Raw genomic sequence first — 16263 nt, forward strand, 5'->3', positions numbered from 1 at the left:
CAACAAGAAAGAACCTAAATGGATTCATCTGCTTTGGAACTTTATTAGACGTTAGCTGTCTGCCTGTGTGTTTAGTTAGTATGTTCCAATAGCAGCAGAAGTGCACTTTTTGGAGAGCTGTATTATTTTCAGTTTTGTGCCCAAGGGACTGATTTTATTTAACACTATATTATTATTTATACACCTATAGTGATCACAGAGACAGGTTGTTTTTGTGTTACTGTATATATTTGTTTTTCTGAAAAATCCCACTTAATATACTTTGGGTAACAACAGTCAATTTTTTTTTTTTTTTTTTTTTTTTTTAGGGGGGTAACAGTCAATATTTATTTATTTATTTTATTAAAATTTTTTCTTATAAAACAAAAGTGAGCTTTTGTTAAACCAAATACTGTGGTTTTTTTCCATATACAACAACCTATCTGGAATCGATAAGGAATCGGTTCGATAAGAGGATTCGATAATGTGCTCGAACTCGATAATTTCTTATCAAACATCATCCCTACCCCTGATCCAGTGGGTCGGAAGTGGTATCTTTAGGAAGGAGATTTTTTCCCCGTCATGAGAACCTGGAGCTTCAAAACTGACCGTTTGAGCACCTCTTCTCTCAAAAGTGAGATGACATGATCTGACCCCGCTAAAAATCACGTTTTCAGTTCAAACATTCAACTACGGTTTGCATTCAAACTCTTGAGCATTGTTCAAAGGGTGCAGCTCTTAAATGGCGTGCAAAACCCAGAAGGAGGGCAAAGATAAATGGTGTATTGATATTACTTGACAAATGTATGCTTCCAGACGGGGACAACCCTCAGAGGAGCCAGAGCGTCCCCGGGGAGCTGACCAAGCCCATGTACCAGAGTGTCATCAAGAAGGAGGGCTCGGCCATGATGGGCATGGCCATGGGCATGACCATGGGAGCCGGCCTGCGCTCGGCCACCGACGCCGCCTCGCTGGCCGACGACTACGTGTCCCCGCCCAAGTACAAGAGCAGCCTGTTGCACCGCTATCTCAACGACTCGCTGCGCCACGTCATGGTGGCCAACGCCGTCATGGACGCTCGCAAGCGGAACCACTCGGGCTCCTTCAGCTCCAACGAGTACGACGACGAGCTGCTCTCGCCGACCTCCTCCGAGGCAGAGGCCAACTTTGTTTATCGCGCTGGTAAGGAGCCACGTTTTCTCGCATGTTTAACTCCATGTCCCTTCCGTCTGCACACGCTGTTTGACTCCTTGCAGCTGCTCGGTTGTTCCCCCGCCTGTTAATCACACTCACATCCCATCTCAACTTCTTTTATTTGATACGGCGCTTGTGTGGAGGAATGCGGTCTTCATAATGCAGTTATGAGTCCCAGCAGCTCCCACACACACACGCATTGGAAACCACACAGTAGACAAGGAACTCCCCCCCAGCCAGCTCCTCTACCAAGCCAGACACAACACGGCTGAGTGGAACATCCCAACACTACCGTTTGGCCTCTTTTTCACATGTCCTGTACCCTTTACAAGTCATTAGTGAGCAATATCCCAATTTTGCTCGACGGTAGATTGACCTACAAGTTATTGCCATTATTTTTTTGCAGACCAAATAAACCCCTGATGTAATGACAATAAATAATCATGGAAGTTTACCATTTCAAATGCAATTAAAGCTGCAAGCAGCGTTGGTCGGGTCCGCATTTTGGCAGGTGCTAGTCCTAATTAGATCGCAATTTCCGCCAGTCCTGATGAGTGTAAAAAGTTTGGTGAGTTTTGAAGTATTTTAAGGGGGTCAAATTACAGCGCAGAGGCAAAAATGTGTGTTTTTATGAAACTTTTGTTTTGAAGGGGTGATTGCCAACTTACTGTTGATTTTTGCTGAAGGATGTCAGTGTATGAAATGTAGCTCTAAGTGAGACCTACATAGAGGTTTTTGTTTCGTGTCCCTACGATATTCGTACTGGGAGTTAGAGGAAGTTGTGTCTGTGTTTTTTTCCTAGGTGCTGCGGCACAGTGGTTCTTTTCTTTGAAGGCTTGTAAAATCAAAACCGTAGCACTCATTAAAACGCTTTCGCCAACTTTTAATCAGAAGGGTTCAATCTCTCTCCTGTAGTAGTTTGAAGCCAAAACGACAAACGCGCTCAGAGGAGATAATGTTTGATGTTTGGTGACCACTTTTTAAAAAAAAATTGTTTTGAAGTGGGGATATCAAACTTCCTGTTGATTTTTGCTGAAGGATTTCAATCTATGAAATGTAGGTCTAAGTGAAACCTACGTAGAGGTTTTTGTTTCATGTCTCTAAAACGTTCCTACCGGAAGTTACAAGCAGTTCTGTCTGTGTTTTCCTCTGAGAAGCAGTTTTGTCTCTGTTTTATTCAAAAATTGCGCTATAGCGCAATTTTTAGTTTTGTTTTCGTTTTTTTTTAGATCACAATTTCCACCAGTCCCAATGTGTGTAAAAATTTTGAAGTATTTTAAGAGGGTCAAATTATAGCTCAAAGAGGCAAAAATGAGTGTTTTTAGTCATTTTTTGTGTTGAAGGGGAAATTGCCAACTTCCTGTTGGTTTTTGCCCGAGGATGTGAAATTATGAATTGTAGGTCTAAGTGAGACCTTCATACAGGTTTTTGTTTCATGTCTCTACGACCTTCCTAGTGGGAGTTACAGGCAGTTTCTTTTTGTTTTTTTCCTAGGGGGCGCTAGAGCGCAATTTTGATTTTTGGGGTTTAGTTTTTTTTAACTAAAGTGTGCTGTCCCAGTTTTTCCGTGTGTGTATAAAATTTGGTGAGTTTTGAAGCATGTTATGGGGGGCAAAGTAGTGCGCAAAAGGTTCCTTTGTACCTGTATAAAGGACTCCCTGTGAGAGTCCTTTATACAGCGTACATGCGAACCCTAATTAAAGCTGCAAGCAGCGATGGATGGGACCGACTTTGACGGCACATAAAATCCAAACCGGAGCAGTAATTAAAACTCTTTCGTCAACTTTTAATCGGAAGGGTTCAATCTCTCTCCTGTGCTAGTTTGAAGCCAACACGACAAACGCGCTCAGAGGAGATAATGTTTGAAAAAAGGAGAACCGGTTTTTACAAAACTTTTATTTTGAAGGGGTAATTGCAAACTTCCTGTTGAGTTTTGCTGGGGGTTGTCAATACATGAAATGTAGGTCTAAGTGAGACCTACATAGAGGTTTTTGTTTCATGTCTCTACGACATTCCTACTGGAAGTTACAGGCAGTTTTGTCTGAGTTTTCTTCCTAGGAGCAGTTGTGTCTGTGTTTTTTTCCTAGGGGGCGCTAGAGCGCAATTTTGAGTTTTGGGGTTGGGTTTTTTATTAGGTCGCAATTTTCGCCAGTCCTGATGTGCGTGTCCAGTTTGGTGAGTTTTGAAGCATGTTAAGGGGGTCAAATTACAGCTCAAAGAGGCAAAAATGACTATTTTTACTAAAATGATGTATTGAAGGGGAAATTGCAAACTTCCTGTTGATTTTTGCTGAAAGATGTCATTGTATGAAATCTAGGTGTAAGTAAGACCTACATAGAGGTTTTTGTTTCATGTCTCTACGGCATTCCTATTGGAAGTTACAGGCAGTTTTGTCTGTGTTTTTTCCCTAAGGGGCGCAATTTTGAGTTTTGGTTTTTTATTAGATCGCAATTTTCGCCAGTCCTGATGTGTGTGTCAAATATGGTGAGTTTTGAAGCATGTTAAGGGGGTCAAATTACAGCTCAAAGAGGCGGCGGAATAATAATAAAACGTTACAATAACAATAGGGTCCTCTGTCCCAAACATTGCGGTCCCTAATTACCGTATTGTTCCGACTATAGAGGCGCACTTAAAAATCCTTTAGTTTTCTCGAAACTCGACAGTGCGCCTAATGTACGGAATAATTTTGGTTGCGCGTACCGACCTCGAAGCTGTTTTATTTGGTACATGGTGAAAAAATAAGTGTGACCAGTAGATGGCAGTCACACATAAGAGATATGTGTAGACTGCCATATGACCCAAGTAAACAGCCAAAATTGTTACACACGGCGCTCAAAAATCTCTCAAAATGTTTAAGTAGGACTTTGGTAAGCTATGAAGCCGCCCCGCTTGATGGATTGTACTGTGCTTCAACATAGGAGTATTATTCATCATCATCATCGAACGAGTAGGGGTGTATCCCTTTATGGAGGATGCCTGTGCGTGACTTTGTTTAACGTGGGGAGACTGGTGCACAGACGGTCACCACACCATCCTTGACAGAAATCGGGCCAGGGTCCAGTGGCATGGAGTCCAAGATTACTGGGAACCCTTTTCTGCTGCAGCTTCTTCCGCCATCGCAGCTGTTGTAATAGTTCTTACATTTACCGTCTTCCGCCTGCTCCGCCGTTGAGGTCTTCACCGTATCCCTGGCTCGGGGGCAGTCAGGTACTAGGCCTTTGCCAAGGGCCACCTGGGGTAACAGTAGTAAAGGGGTTAACCTCCGAGTGCCCCAAGACCCCATAGAGGAGCCTCCACTGCCGGATGCACTTTAACGTCATGCCCAGGATATAGGAGTATTATTATGGTGTGTGTATAAGGTAAGACATTATCTGGCGTTTTGTTTCGCAATATTATTCAAAAGCAACTTTTCTTACCTTCTGGTACCTGCTGATCTGTATTTGGGATCTGCATAAGTCCTGAAATCTAGCGCGCGTCCGCCCTTTGTAGTCCGTGCCGACGCCGTAGTCGATAAGCTTCTTCTTTTTCTCTATCTTCTTGTTATGTGACATTCATCCTCCACTGTTGCCATTTCTAATATAAAGTAGTGTAAAGTTCTTACTTATATCGGTCAGTAAACTCGCCATGAAAGCGCTAAAACATACCGGTGTGGTGAGTTTACATTATTCACCCAAGGAACTTTAGTTGGTAGAGAGTTCCGGTCGGACGGTTTTTCACGGGACACATTTCCGGGCTGCTCCGTTGTTAATGTCATTAAAACAGTTAGCGCCATGTTGAAGCACAGTACAATCCATCAAGTGGTGTGGCTTCATAGCTTACCAAAGTCCTACTGAAACATTTTGATAGATTTTTGAGCGCCGTGTGTAATGTTCTGTATTTTCAATGGAACGTATAAAATGTTGGTGTTGTTTACTTGAGTCATATTGCAGTCTACACACATCTCTTATGTGTGGCTGCCATATACCAGTCACACTTATCAATTAGCCATGTACCAAATAAAATAGCTTCGAGGTCGGTAAGCACAACCAAAATGATTCCGTACATTAGGTCAGTGTTTTTCAACCACTGTGCCGCGGCACACTAGTGTGCCGTGAGATACAGTTTGATGTGCCGTAACCATGTAATACTCTTTCATATCAGTAGGTGGCAGCCGGTAGCTAATTGCTTTGTAGATGTCGGAAACAGCGTGAGGCAGTGTGCAGGTAAAAAGGTGTCTAATGCTTAAACCAAAAATAAACAAAAGGTGAGTGCCCCTAAGAAAAGGCATTGAAGCTTAGGGAAGGCTGTGCAGAGCGAAACTAAAACTGAACTGGCTACAAAGTAAACAAAAACAGAATGCTGGACGACAGCAAAGACTTACTGTGGAGCAAAGACGGCGTCCACAAAGTACATCCGAACATGACATGACAATCAACAATGTCCCCACAGAGAAGGATAAAAACATACTAAAATATTCTTGACTGCTAAAACAAAGTAGATGCGGGAAATATCGCTCAAAGGAAGACATGAAACTGCTACAGGAAAATACCAAAAAAAGAGAAAAAGCCACCAAAATAAGAGTGCAAGGCAAGAACTAAAACACTACACACAGGAAAACAGCAATAAACTCCAAATAAGTCAGGTGTGACAGGTGGTGACAGTACACCTACTTTGAGACAAGAGCTATAGTGATGCATGCTTGGTTATGCTTTAAATTCATATCCAACACTTGCGACAACGACTTTTTACTGTCAGCTGAGTTTCGTTTTTTAATGATTTCTCCTGGTGGTGTGCCTCCGCAATTTTTCAACGCAAAAAACGGTAGCACGTATCAAAAATCCGTACAGACAGCTTAATCAGAAGGGTTCAATCTCTCGCCTGTAGCAGTTTGAAGCCGAAACGACAAACGCGCACAGAGGAGATAACGTTTGATGTTTGGTGACCGGTTGTAACAAAAATGTTGTTTTGAAGGAGGAATAGCAAACTTCCTGTTGATTTTTGCTGAAGGATGTCAATCTATGAAATGTAGGTCTAGGCAAGACCTAAATAGAGGTATTTGTTTCATGTCTCTAAGACGTTCCTACCGGAAGTTACAAGCAGTTTTGTCTGTGTTTTCCTCTGAGGAGCAGTTTTTTCTCTGTTTTTTTCAAAAATTATGTAGAGCACAATTTTGAGTTTTGGGGTTCGGTTTTTTTTTTAGATCGCAATTTTTCAACGCAAAAAATGTGCCTTGGCTCAAAAAAGGTCGAAAAACACTGCATTAGGTTATAAGGCGCACTGTCGAGTTTTGAGAAAATGAAATGGTTTTTCGTGCGCCTTATAGTCCGAAAAATACGGGAGTTGCCTTACACTTTCAGTTCGTAAGAGACCCAGAACATTCTTCAAGACACAACCTTTCTCCTGGCACATTCTTTTGTACAATTCCTGCCTGCGGATCAATGGGGACCGGTCAAAGCCGAAGTGGCGTGCCTGGCAACCGGGGGGGCGGGGGGCTTGCGGGGGTCTATCAGTGAACGCCGCGTTATCTGTGACTACAGAGGGCAGTCAGACGTGGCAGGAGATGGAGGGTGTAGATTTACCCCAATGGAAAACTAAACTTCTGCTGGCTTGAAATACCTCACACACACGCCTACCATTCACAAGCCACACACACACAAGGTCCAGTACAAACACACACCTACAGTCCAAAGCCTTTGGGGAATTTCATTGAAGGCAAGGAACAGTAGAATTCCATCACACATGCCAGGGGCTCCGTCCAAATGAGCCTTTAATGGCATATTAAATGGCAGGAATCTGGTGTTTTTCTTCTTGCTCCGTGCTAGATTCCGCCTCGTCCGGTATCGTATAGATCATTATTCCCTAAATAAGTCCCGACGTACCTGCCAGAGGAGACTGATTGATCTTGGTCAGACGTATTACACAAGTCTGACACGAGGATACGTGGCCAGAAGTTCTCTCTTACAGCCTGATGGTGAATGGAGTGCAAGCGAGCCACTGATGTGGAAAAGTCCAGAATGTTGGCGGTCGCTATTATCAGCAATAATAACCACCATGTCGCGGTCAACTTCCTATGTAGGACGCGGCGTGTCGACTTCAAAGGAAGAACGGAAGACCTGTCGTCATTGGAAGGAGATAAAGAAGTCCTCAGACCTGTGAGTGCTGGAAGTGTAGATATAGTTCTCGCTTGATTGACCATTGTGATTACGCAGAAGCCAAAAACGTCTTTCTCATGAACGTACTCGAGTAATTCTGGTCACCACAATGTGGAGTCCTTCGGGGACGGTGGGAAGAACTGAAGGGTGGCAAGAGTTCTAACCGTCACTCTTGCGGAGATGTGTTTGTTTATAGGCAGCTCATACCGACCTGATGCTTTCTCAATCCTCAAACAATCGGGTCACGGCATTCCCAGATGCCTGCGGGGGGAAAACTGAAGTGTTTCCAAGGTAATCAAAAAGGTTAACCAACGAACGAGATTTCTCTACAGAATTTCCTCTCTGGTCAACAAAAGCACCTTGAGGATTCTGGCGGGAACTCTCGTTCAACCCTTTTTCGATTATGCATGCACCTCCTGGTACCCTAGCACCTCCAAAACCCTCAAATCTAAACTCCAAACATCTCAGAACAAGCTAGTCAGGTTACTTCTAGACCTCCACCCCAGATCCCACCTCACCCCTACCCACTTCTCTAAAGTGGGCTGGCTTAAGGTGGAGGACAGAGTTAAACAACTTGCACTGAGCCTAGTCTATAAAATCCGCTACACCTCCCTGATACCGAAGTACATGTCAAACTACTTCCTTAACGTAAATGACCGCCATAACCACAACACCAGGGGGAGCTCCACTAACCACGTTAAACCCAGATTCCGAACTAACAAAGGTCTTAACTCATTCTCTTTCTATGCCACATCAATGTGGAATGCGCTCCCAACAGGTATAAAAGAAAGGGCATCTCTATCCTCCTTCAAAACCGCAATAAAAGTTCACCTCCAGGCAGTTACAACCCTAAACTAACACCCTCCCCGGATTGCTAATAATCAAATGTAAACAATCAAATGCAGATACTTTTTCTCTTTCTTATGCCTTCTGATCTCTCTCTCTCTCTCTCTCTCTCTCTCTCTCTCTCTCTCTCTCTCTATGTCCACTACTTGATGTCCAAATCCCCCCCCCCCCTCCACACCCCTGATTGTAAATAATGTAAATAATTCAATGTGATTATCTTGTGTGATGACTGTATTATGATGATAGTATACAGTATATGATAGTATATATCTGTATCATGAATCAATTTAAGTGGACCCCGACTTAAACAAGTTGAAAAACTTATTGGGGTGTTACCATTTAGTGGTCAATTGTACGGAATATGTACTTCACTGTGCAACCTACTAATAAAAGTCTCAATCAATCAATCAATCCAGTGTAGGCAGCGAGCTACTGTATGTGTACAACACCCGGTGCACTTTGACTGGGAGGAACACAAACGAGGTCCACCACTGTAAAACGAGGCTTCGTTGGACTGAACTGATGATGCTTACACTTGGAGCCCACGCGGTTCGAACATAACGTTCCAGTCGAAAGTCAACAAAAAACAAGCCTTGAAATGTGTTGCATTAGTGGTATGCTATAGTTGATATGGTGAAAGTCACAGCGCGCTGAAAACAAACCGTTTGACCAAACAACCTCACAGTCGGGCTGCAGATATAGATCATTTTAGTCATCGTGTAATCCAGAGGTAGCCAAACTACAGGAAGGAGTTGAACTTTCACATACTCTTAATAACCAATTATGATATATATTAATTGTATATATATATATGAATAATTATACACACACACACACACACACACACACACACACACACACACACACACACACACACACACACACACACACACACACACATGTATATATATACTTGTATGCATAGACACATACACATGTATATACATATATCTATACATTAGAGATGTCCGATAATATCGGTCTGCCGATATTATCGGCCGATAAATGCGTTAAAATGTAATATCGGAAATTATCGGTATCGTTTTTTTTATTATCAGTATCGTTTTTTTTTGGTTTTTTTTTATTAAATCCACATAAAAAACACAAGATACACTTACAATTAGTGCACCAACCCAAAAAACCTCCCTCCCCCATTTACACTCATTCACACAAAAGGGTTGTTTCTTTCTGTTATTAATATTCTGCTTCCTACATTATATATCAATATATATCAATACAGTCTGCAAGGGATACAGTCCGTAAGCACACATGATTGTGCGTGCTGATGCTCCACTAATAGTACTAACCTTTAACAGTTAATTTTACAAATTTTCATTAATTACTAGTTTCTATGTAACTGTTTTTATATTGTTTTACTTTCTTTTTTATTCAAGAAAATGTTTTTAATTTATTTATCTTATTTTATTTGATTCATTTTTTTAAAAAGTACCTTATCTTCACCATACCTGGTTGTCCAAATTAGGCATAATAATGTGTTAATTCCACGACTGTATATATCGGTTGATATCGGTATCGGTTGATATCGGTATCGGTAATTAAAGAGTTGGACAATATCGGCATATCGGATATCGGCAAAAAGCCATTATCGGACATCCCTACTATACATACATAAAAAATATACACATATATACATATACATACATAAAAAATATACACATATTTACATATACATACATACACATGTATATACATATACATACATACACATGTATTTACATATCCACATTTATATATATATATATATATATATATATATATATATATATATATATATATATATATATATATATATATATATATATATATATATATATATATATATATATATATATATATATATATATATATATACACACATACGTATATACATATACACACACATATATATACACATTTAAGTATAAATATACACACAGACACACACACATGTATATATACACATTTATACATAGACACTTACTGTATACACATACACATGTATATACATACACATATATACATATACACATATCTATACATACATATACACATATATACATATACATAAGTACACATGTATATACATAATATACATATCCACATTCATATTTATATACATCAATCAATCAATGTTTATTTATATAGCCCTAAATCACAAGTGTCTCAAAGGGCTGCACAAGCCACAACGACATCCTCGGTTCAGAGCCCACATATACATATACACATATATATATACAAACATATACACATTTAAGTATAAATACACACACACACACAGACAGTTACTTTCCATATTTTTTAAGCCCACTACGGCCCCCAAGTCAAAAGGTTTGTACACCCCTTATGTCTATTTTTTAAATGTTGCAGCTACACAGGTCAATCACCATGAAGTGAGCAGCCTTGCGGAAACTATGTCCACATATTTAAAAGTTCTAGGCACTACACGTGGTCCAGATTTGATACATTTTAATAGTTAAACTCAAAACAATTTATCAAAGAAACAAAATACAAATCAAAGTTTTTTTCTCATCGAATAATCGGTTTTATTGCTGCAGCCTTATCTCATTGCAGTGTTTCCCACACATTTATTTGTGGCGGCCCGCCGCGAAAGAATTACGTCCGCCACAAATAGATTTTTTTTTTTTTTTTGGTCCTGTCCAGCTTCTCAGGCAAATCATATAGTTGATGTAGATGCCCATATAGGCTGTTCAGATTTACTTTACAAAAGAGAAGTGTAGGATACTTCTCTTGTTGCCTTATTTGTATTTGACCACTACTGTTTTCTGTTTATTTGTTACTGACTGTGGCAGGACACCTCTGCCTCTGTTTCACTTTATGTTGCTGGTAAATAATATGCTTGTAGTAGTAGGCTAAAGTTAAATTATTTAGTATGCACTAATTAAAGGGGCAGAGCTTTAAGAGACATTTTAGCTTTTATATTTTACAAGATATACTTTTTGTAAGAACCACAATTAATAAATATATTTCAGTGAATAACTTATTGTTCAAATCTGTATATAAATATGTACATAAAGTGTTGTAATTATATTGTAAAATGGATGGATGGATGGATGGGCGTTTAAAACAAAACTGTTATTATTAATTAGTAAGTATAAATTTTTTGAGCCTTTTTAGAGAAAATCATATCATTGTAGTAAATTATGCAAATTACTCGCCGGGAGGTTGTCGGGAGAGGCGCTGAATACCGGGATTCTCCCGCTAAAAACGGGAGCGTTGGCAAGTATGATTTTAGGTAACACTGCATTGAGTGCTTTGATATTTTCATACAGTTTTCCATGTAGAACAGGGGTCACCAACGCGGTGCCCGCGGGCACCAGGTAGCCCGTAAGGACCAGATGAGTAGCCCGCCGGCCTGTTCTAAAAATAGCTCAAATAGCAGCACTTACCAGTGAGCTGCCTCTATTTTTTCAATTGTATTTATTTACTAGCAAGCTGGTCTCGCTTTGCCTGACATTTTTAATTCTAAGAGAGACAAAACTCAAATAGAATTTGAAAATCCAAGAAAATATTTTAAAGTCTTTACTTGTTTGAATAAATTCATTATTTTTTTTTACTTTGCTTCTTATAACTTTCAGAAAGACAATTTTAGAGAAAAAAATACAACCTTAAAAATGATTTTAGGATTTTTAAACACATATACCTTTTTACCTTTTAAATTCCTTCCTCTTCTTTCCTGACAATTTAAATCAATGTTCAAGTAAATTTATTTTTTTTTATTGTAAAGAATAATAAATACATTTTAATTCAATTCTTCATTTTAGCTCCTGTTTTTTCGACGAAGAATATTTGTGAAATATTTCTTCAAACTTATTATGATTAAAATTCAAAAAAATTATTCTGGCAAATCTAGAAAATCTGTAGAATCAAATTTAAATCTTATTTAAAAGTCTTTTGAATTTCTTTTAAAATTTTTGTTCTGGAAAATCTAGAAGAAATAATGATTTGTCTTTGTTAGAAATATAGCTTGGTCCAATTTGTTATATATTCTAACAAAGTGCAGATTGGATTTTAACCTATTCAATCTAAAATTGTCTTAATCAGGAAAAATTACTAATGATGTTCCATAAATTCTTTTTTTTAAGTTTTTCTCTTCTTTTTTTCGGTTGAATTTTGAATTTTAAAGAGTCGAAATTGAAGATAAACTATGTTTCAAAATTTGATTGTCATTTTGTTCGTGTTTTCTCCTCTTTTAAACCCTTCAATTAAGTGTAAATATCATTAATTATTAATAATAACAGAGTTAAAGGTAAATTGAGCAAATTGGCTATTTCTGGCAATTTATTGAAGTGTGTATCAAACTGGTAGCCCTTCGCATTAATCACTACCCAAGAAGTAGCTCTTGCTTTCAAAAAGGTTGCTGACCCCTGATGTAGAACAAGCTGGTGGTACAAGAAATAAATAGCATACATATACAGTGGTACTTCGGGATAGAAGCGCCCAAGCTGGAAAGTTTGTACAACAGCCATCTTAGCTTGGTCGACCACCACTGGTTTTCACTTCCGGGAAGAAGTCACGTGTCGGAATAGAAGCTACAGACACCTGCTTTGAGTAAACGCCTGGGGCCGTACTTATCAAGCTTCTTAGAGTGCCATTTTACACTTAAGTCCTGAGAATTTGCGAAATTTAGTCCTACTCTCAAACTTAAGAATAAAAGCTTTTTATTAACGTTCTTAAGTCTAAGAATCACTCCTACTCTCCACGATATTTAAGAGACCTTCAGAGGTGTCTTAAGTGGTTAGGAGTTGCCAGCAGGGGGTGGCACTGAGGCGAGAGAGACGTGCGCGAACGTTCAGGGAACGGAACAATGTTTGTTGTTTTTTTTTATGACGAGCAGCTGATCAAACGGTATCGTTTAGACAGAGCGGATATTATTTTTGTCACAGATTTAATACTTTTCGATTCCTTGTTGATTTCTGCATGTGACTGCAGTGGGCTAGTATATATAGAGCCACCCACACCAGTTTCAAATTAGTTGCCTAATTAATGAATTGGAAAGAAAATGTTATGACAGTAGCGTATGTGTGTGGCCGTGAGGTGAGTGACGTCAGTGAGTGTGTGGGCGAGAGAAGAGAGGGAGCGGTAGCGTGATAGTTTGTTTTGTATTATTTTGTAGTTTATTGTCAAAATATACACTCCCATTGTCCACTTAAATATTTCCAAGATATTTCTTTATTCTTAGACAAGGGATTCCCTTCCGTGATTGGTCATTTCTATGGACACAGAAATGACGTCACCTAAAATTGCGTTTACGGCACATAGTAATGTCGTAATTCAGCTCTGAGTGTGACACTTAAGATTCAGTCCTACACTTCGCTGAAAGTGTGAGTAAGACGCTTGATAACTAACTTTTAAGTGCAGCTTTCAGCCAAGAATTTATTTACTCTTAAGTCAACTCTTAGCAGACTTCTTAGGAGTCATTCTAAGAAGCTTGATAAGTACGGCCCCTGGTATTTATTCTCTGCAGTCATGAAATGCCCATCGCAGCAGTATTTGAACGTGGTAACAGGATCATCCGCGGTGGTTTACTTTAGTGACTCATGTGCCGTGAGGCGACATGACATAAACCCTGATCTTCTTCATCATGATAGTCTGCTGTTTGTCTGCGTTCCAGGGCCCTCGCCTTGACGACATATTTACTCGCTCTTGTCTTCCCGATACACGGGCGCTCTGATTACTCGCACCAGTGTAAACACGGCGACAGCCGGCCGCTGTTTCAACAGAGGAAATGTGCCTTTTAGCATCTAACTCGGACTAATTCCTCACTCCTGTTCCTTGAAGCCCCCTTGACAAGGTGACGTCTGCCAGACACACACAGCAGCAACGTAGTAAAGTGTATAACGAGGTCATTGTTGCTCAGTTGTGTCCGTCCAATGTCTCTGGCGGGAGGACTACAAGGACAAATGTCAAAGTCCAGTTGGCAGTATCTGCCTTTGACATTGTTCAACATTACAGATCTTTGAGGAAGTCTGAGCTCCAGCCAGCCCGGAGGCATCTGTGGTCCCTCGGTGCCGCGTCTCGCAATCAGGACTCCGTTGGTTTGAAATGAGAAAGCGCATCATTAACGCCTGCGGGGTTGGGTGTGAAGTCCAAGCACATCCAGCAGTTTGGAGTCAGACTTCAGCAAACGTTACCTCATGAACGCAATGTGTGTTCCATCCCCGGACCTTTAATGACGGTAACCCCTGACTCATCTTCTGCTGCCTGAGACATCCAAAAGTAATTACAGTGATCGGGTCCAGTGTTGACCTGCGGTCACAGGTTAGTGGTGAGCACATGGGCCGTGAGATGTTCGAGTGGAAATCTGTTCACCTCATCGCTGTTTTTGGATGTTTTGGTTTGGAATTGTGTTCAAGTCGTCGGAAGAATCTTGTGATTGGCAAAGTTCCCTCAACGTTTAATTTTGACTTTGGCAAAAAGCAACAGGGATCTTCCTTTCTGCGTTAAATTCATTTTAACTAGAAACTAAATACAATAGTCTGTTCCCAATGAATATGTTTACCCGCCCCCAAAAAAATTATGTAAATCAAATTAACATCCCAATATTTTGGACTTCGACTTCGACTTCCTTTTTATTGTCATTCAAATTTGAACTTTACAGTCCAGATAAGAACGACATTTCGTTACATTAACTCATGGTAGTACAGGATAAAAAAGCAATAAGGTGCATATACACTAGCGTTCAAAAGTTTGGGGTCACATGGAAATGTCCTTATTTTTGAAGGAAAAGCACTGTACTTTTCAATGAAGATAACTTTAAACTAGTCTTAACTTGAAAGAAATACACTCTATACCAGGGGTCACCAACGCGGTGCCCGCGGGCACCAGGTAGCCCGTAAGGACCAGATGAGTAGCCCGCTGGCCTGTTCTAAAAATAGCTCAAATAGCAGCACTTACCAGTGAGCTGCCTCTATTTTTAAAATTGTATTTATTTACTAGCAAGTTGGTCTCGCTTTTCCGACATTTTTAATTCTAAGAGAGACAAAACTCAAATAGAATTTGAAAATCCAAGAAAATATTTTAAAGACTTGGTCTTCTTTTGTTTAAATAAATTCATTAATTGTTTTACTTTGCTTCTGATAACTTTCAGAAAGACAATTTTAGAGATAAAATACAACCTTAAAAATGATTTTAGGATTTTTAAACACATATACCTTTTTACCTTTTAAATTCCTTCCTCTTCTTTCCTGACAATTTATATCAATGTTCAAGTACATTTTTTTTTATTGTAAAGAATAATAAATACATTTTAATTTAATTCTTCATTTTAGCTTCTGTTTTTTCGACGAAGAATATTTGTGAAATATTTCTTCAAACTTATTATGATTAAAATTTAAAAAAAAGTATTCTGGCAAATCTAGAAAATCTGTAGAATCAAATTTAAATCTTATTTCAAAGTCTTTTGAATTTCTTTTAAAATTTTTGTTCTGGAAAATCTAGAAGAAATAATGATTTGTCTTTGTTAGAAATATAGCTTGGTCCAATTTGTTATATATTCTAACAAAGTGTAGATTGGATTTTAACCTATTTAAAACATGTCATCAAAATTCTAAAATTAATATTAATCAGGAAAAATTACTAATGATGTTCCATAAATTATTTTTTTTAAAATTTTTTCAAAAAGATTCGAATTAGCTAGTTTTTCTCTTCTTTTTCTCGGTTGAATTTTGAATTTTAAAGAGTCGAAATTGAAGATAAACTATGTTTCAAATTTTAATTGTCATTTTTTTCGTGTTTTCTCCTCTTTTAAACCATTCAATTAAGTGTAAACATCATTAATTATTAATAATAACATAGAGTTAAAAGTAAATTGAGCAAATTGGCTATTTCTGGCAATTTATTGAAGTGTGTATCAAACTGGTAGCCCTTCGCATTAATCACTACCCAAGAAGTAGCTCTTGCTTTCAAAAAGGTTGGTGACCCCTGCTCTATACATTGCTAATGTGGTAAATGACTATTCTAGCTGCAAATGTCTGCTTTTTGGTGCAATATCTACATAGGTGTATAGAGGCCCATTTCCAGCAACTATCACTCCAGTGTTCTAATGGTACAATGTGTTTGCTCATTGGCTCAGAAGGCTAATTGATGATTAGAA

The 16263-nt window shown here is 39.1% G+C and overlaps 1 protein-coding gene across 1 annotated transcript in view; it reads left to right on the plus strand.

The window, feature by feature from the left end:
* Positions 1-16263, plus strand: part of LOC133630265 (homeobox protein Mohawk-like) — a 73114-nt gene that overhangs the window by 38121 nt on the left and 18730 nt on the right. Inside the window, exon 4 of the mRNA XM_062021747.1 lies at positions 796-1161. Within this exon, the coding sequence (XP_061877731.1) occupies positions 796-1161 (366 nt within the window). The remainder of the gene's footprint in view (positions 1-795; positions 1162-16263) is intronic.

The sequence above is a fragment of the Entelurus aequoreus genome, linkage group LG15 (assembly GCF_033978785.1).
Source record: "Entelurus aequoreus isolate RoL-2023_Sb linkage group LG15, RoL_Eaeq_v1.1, whole genome shotgun sequence".
In the NCBI taxonomy this organism is placed as follows: domain Eukaryota; kingdom Metazoa; phylum Chordata; class Actinopteri; order Syngnathiformes; family Syngnathidae; genus Entelurus; species Entelurus aequoreus.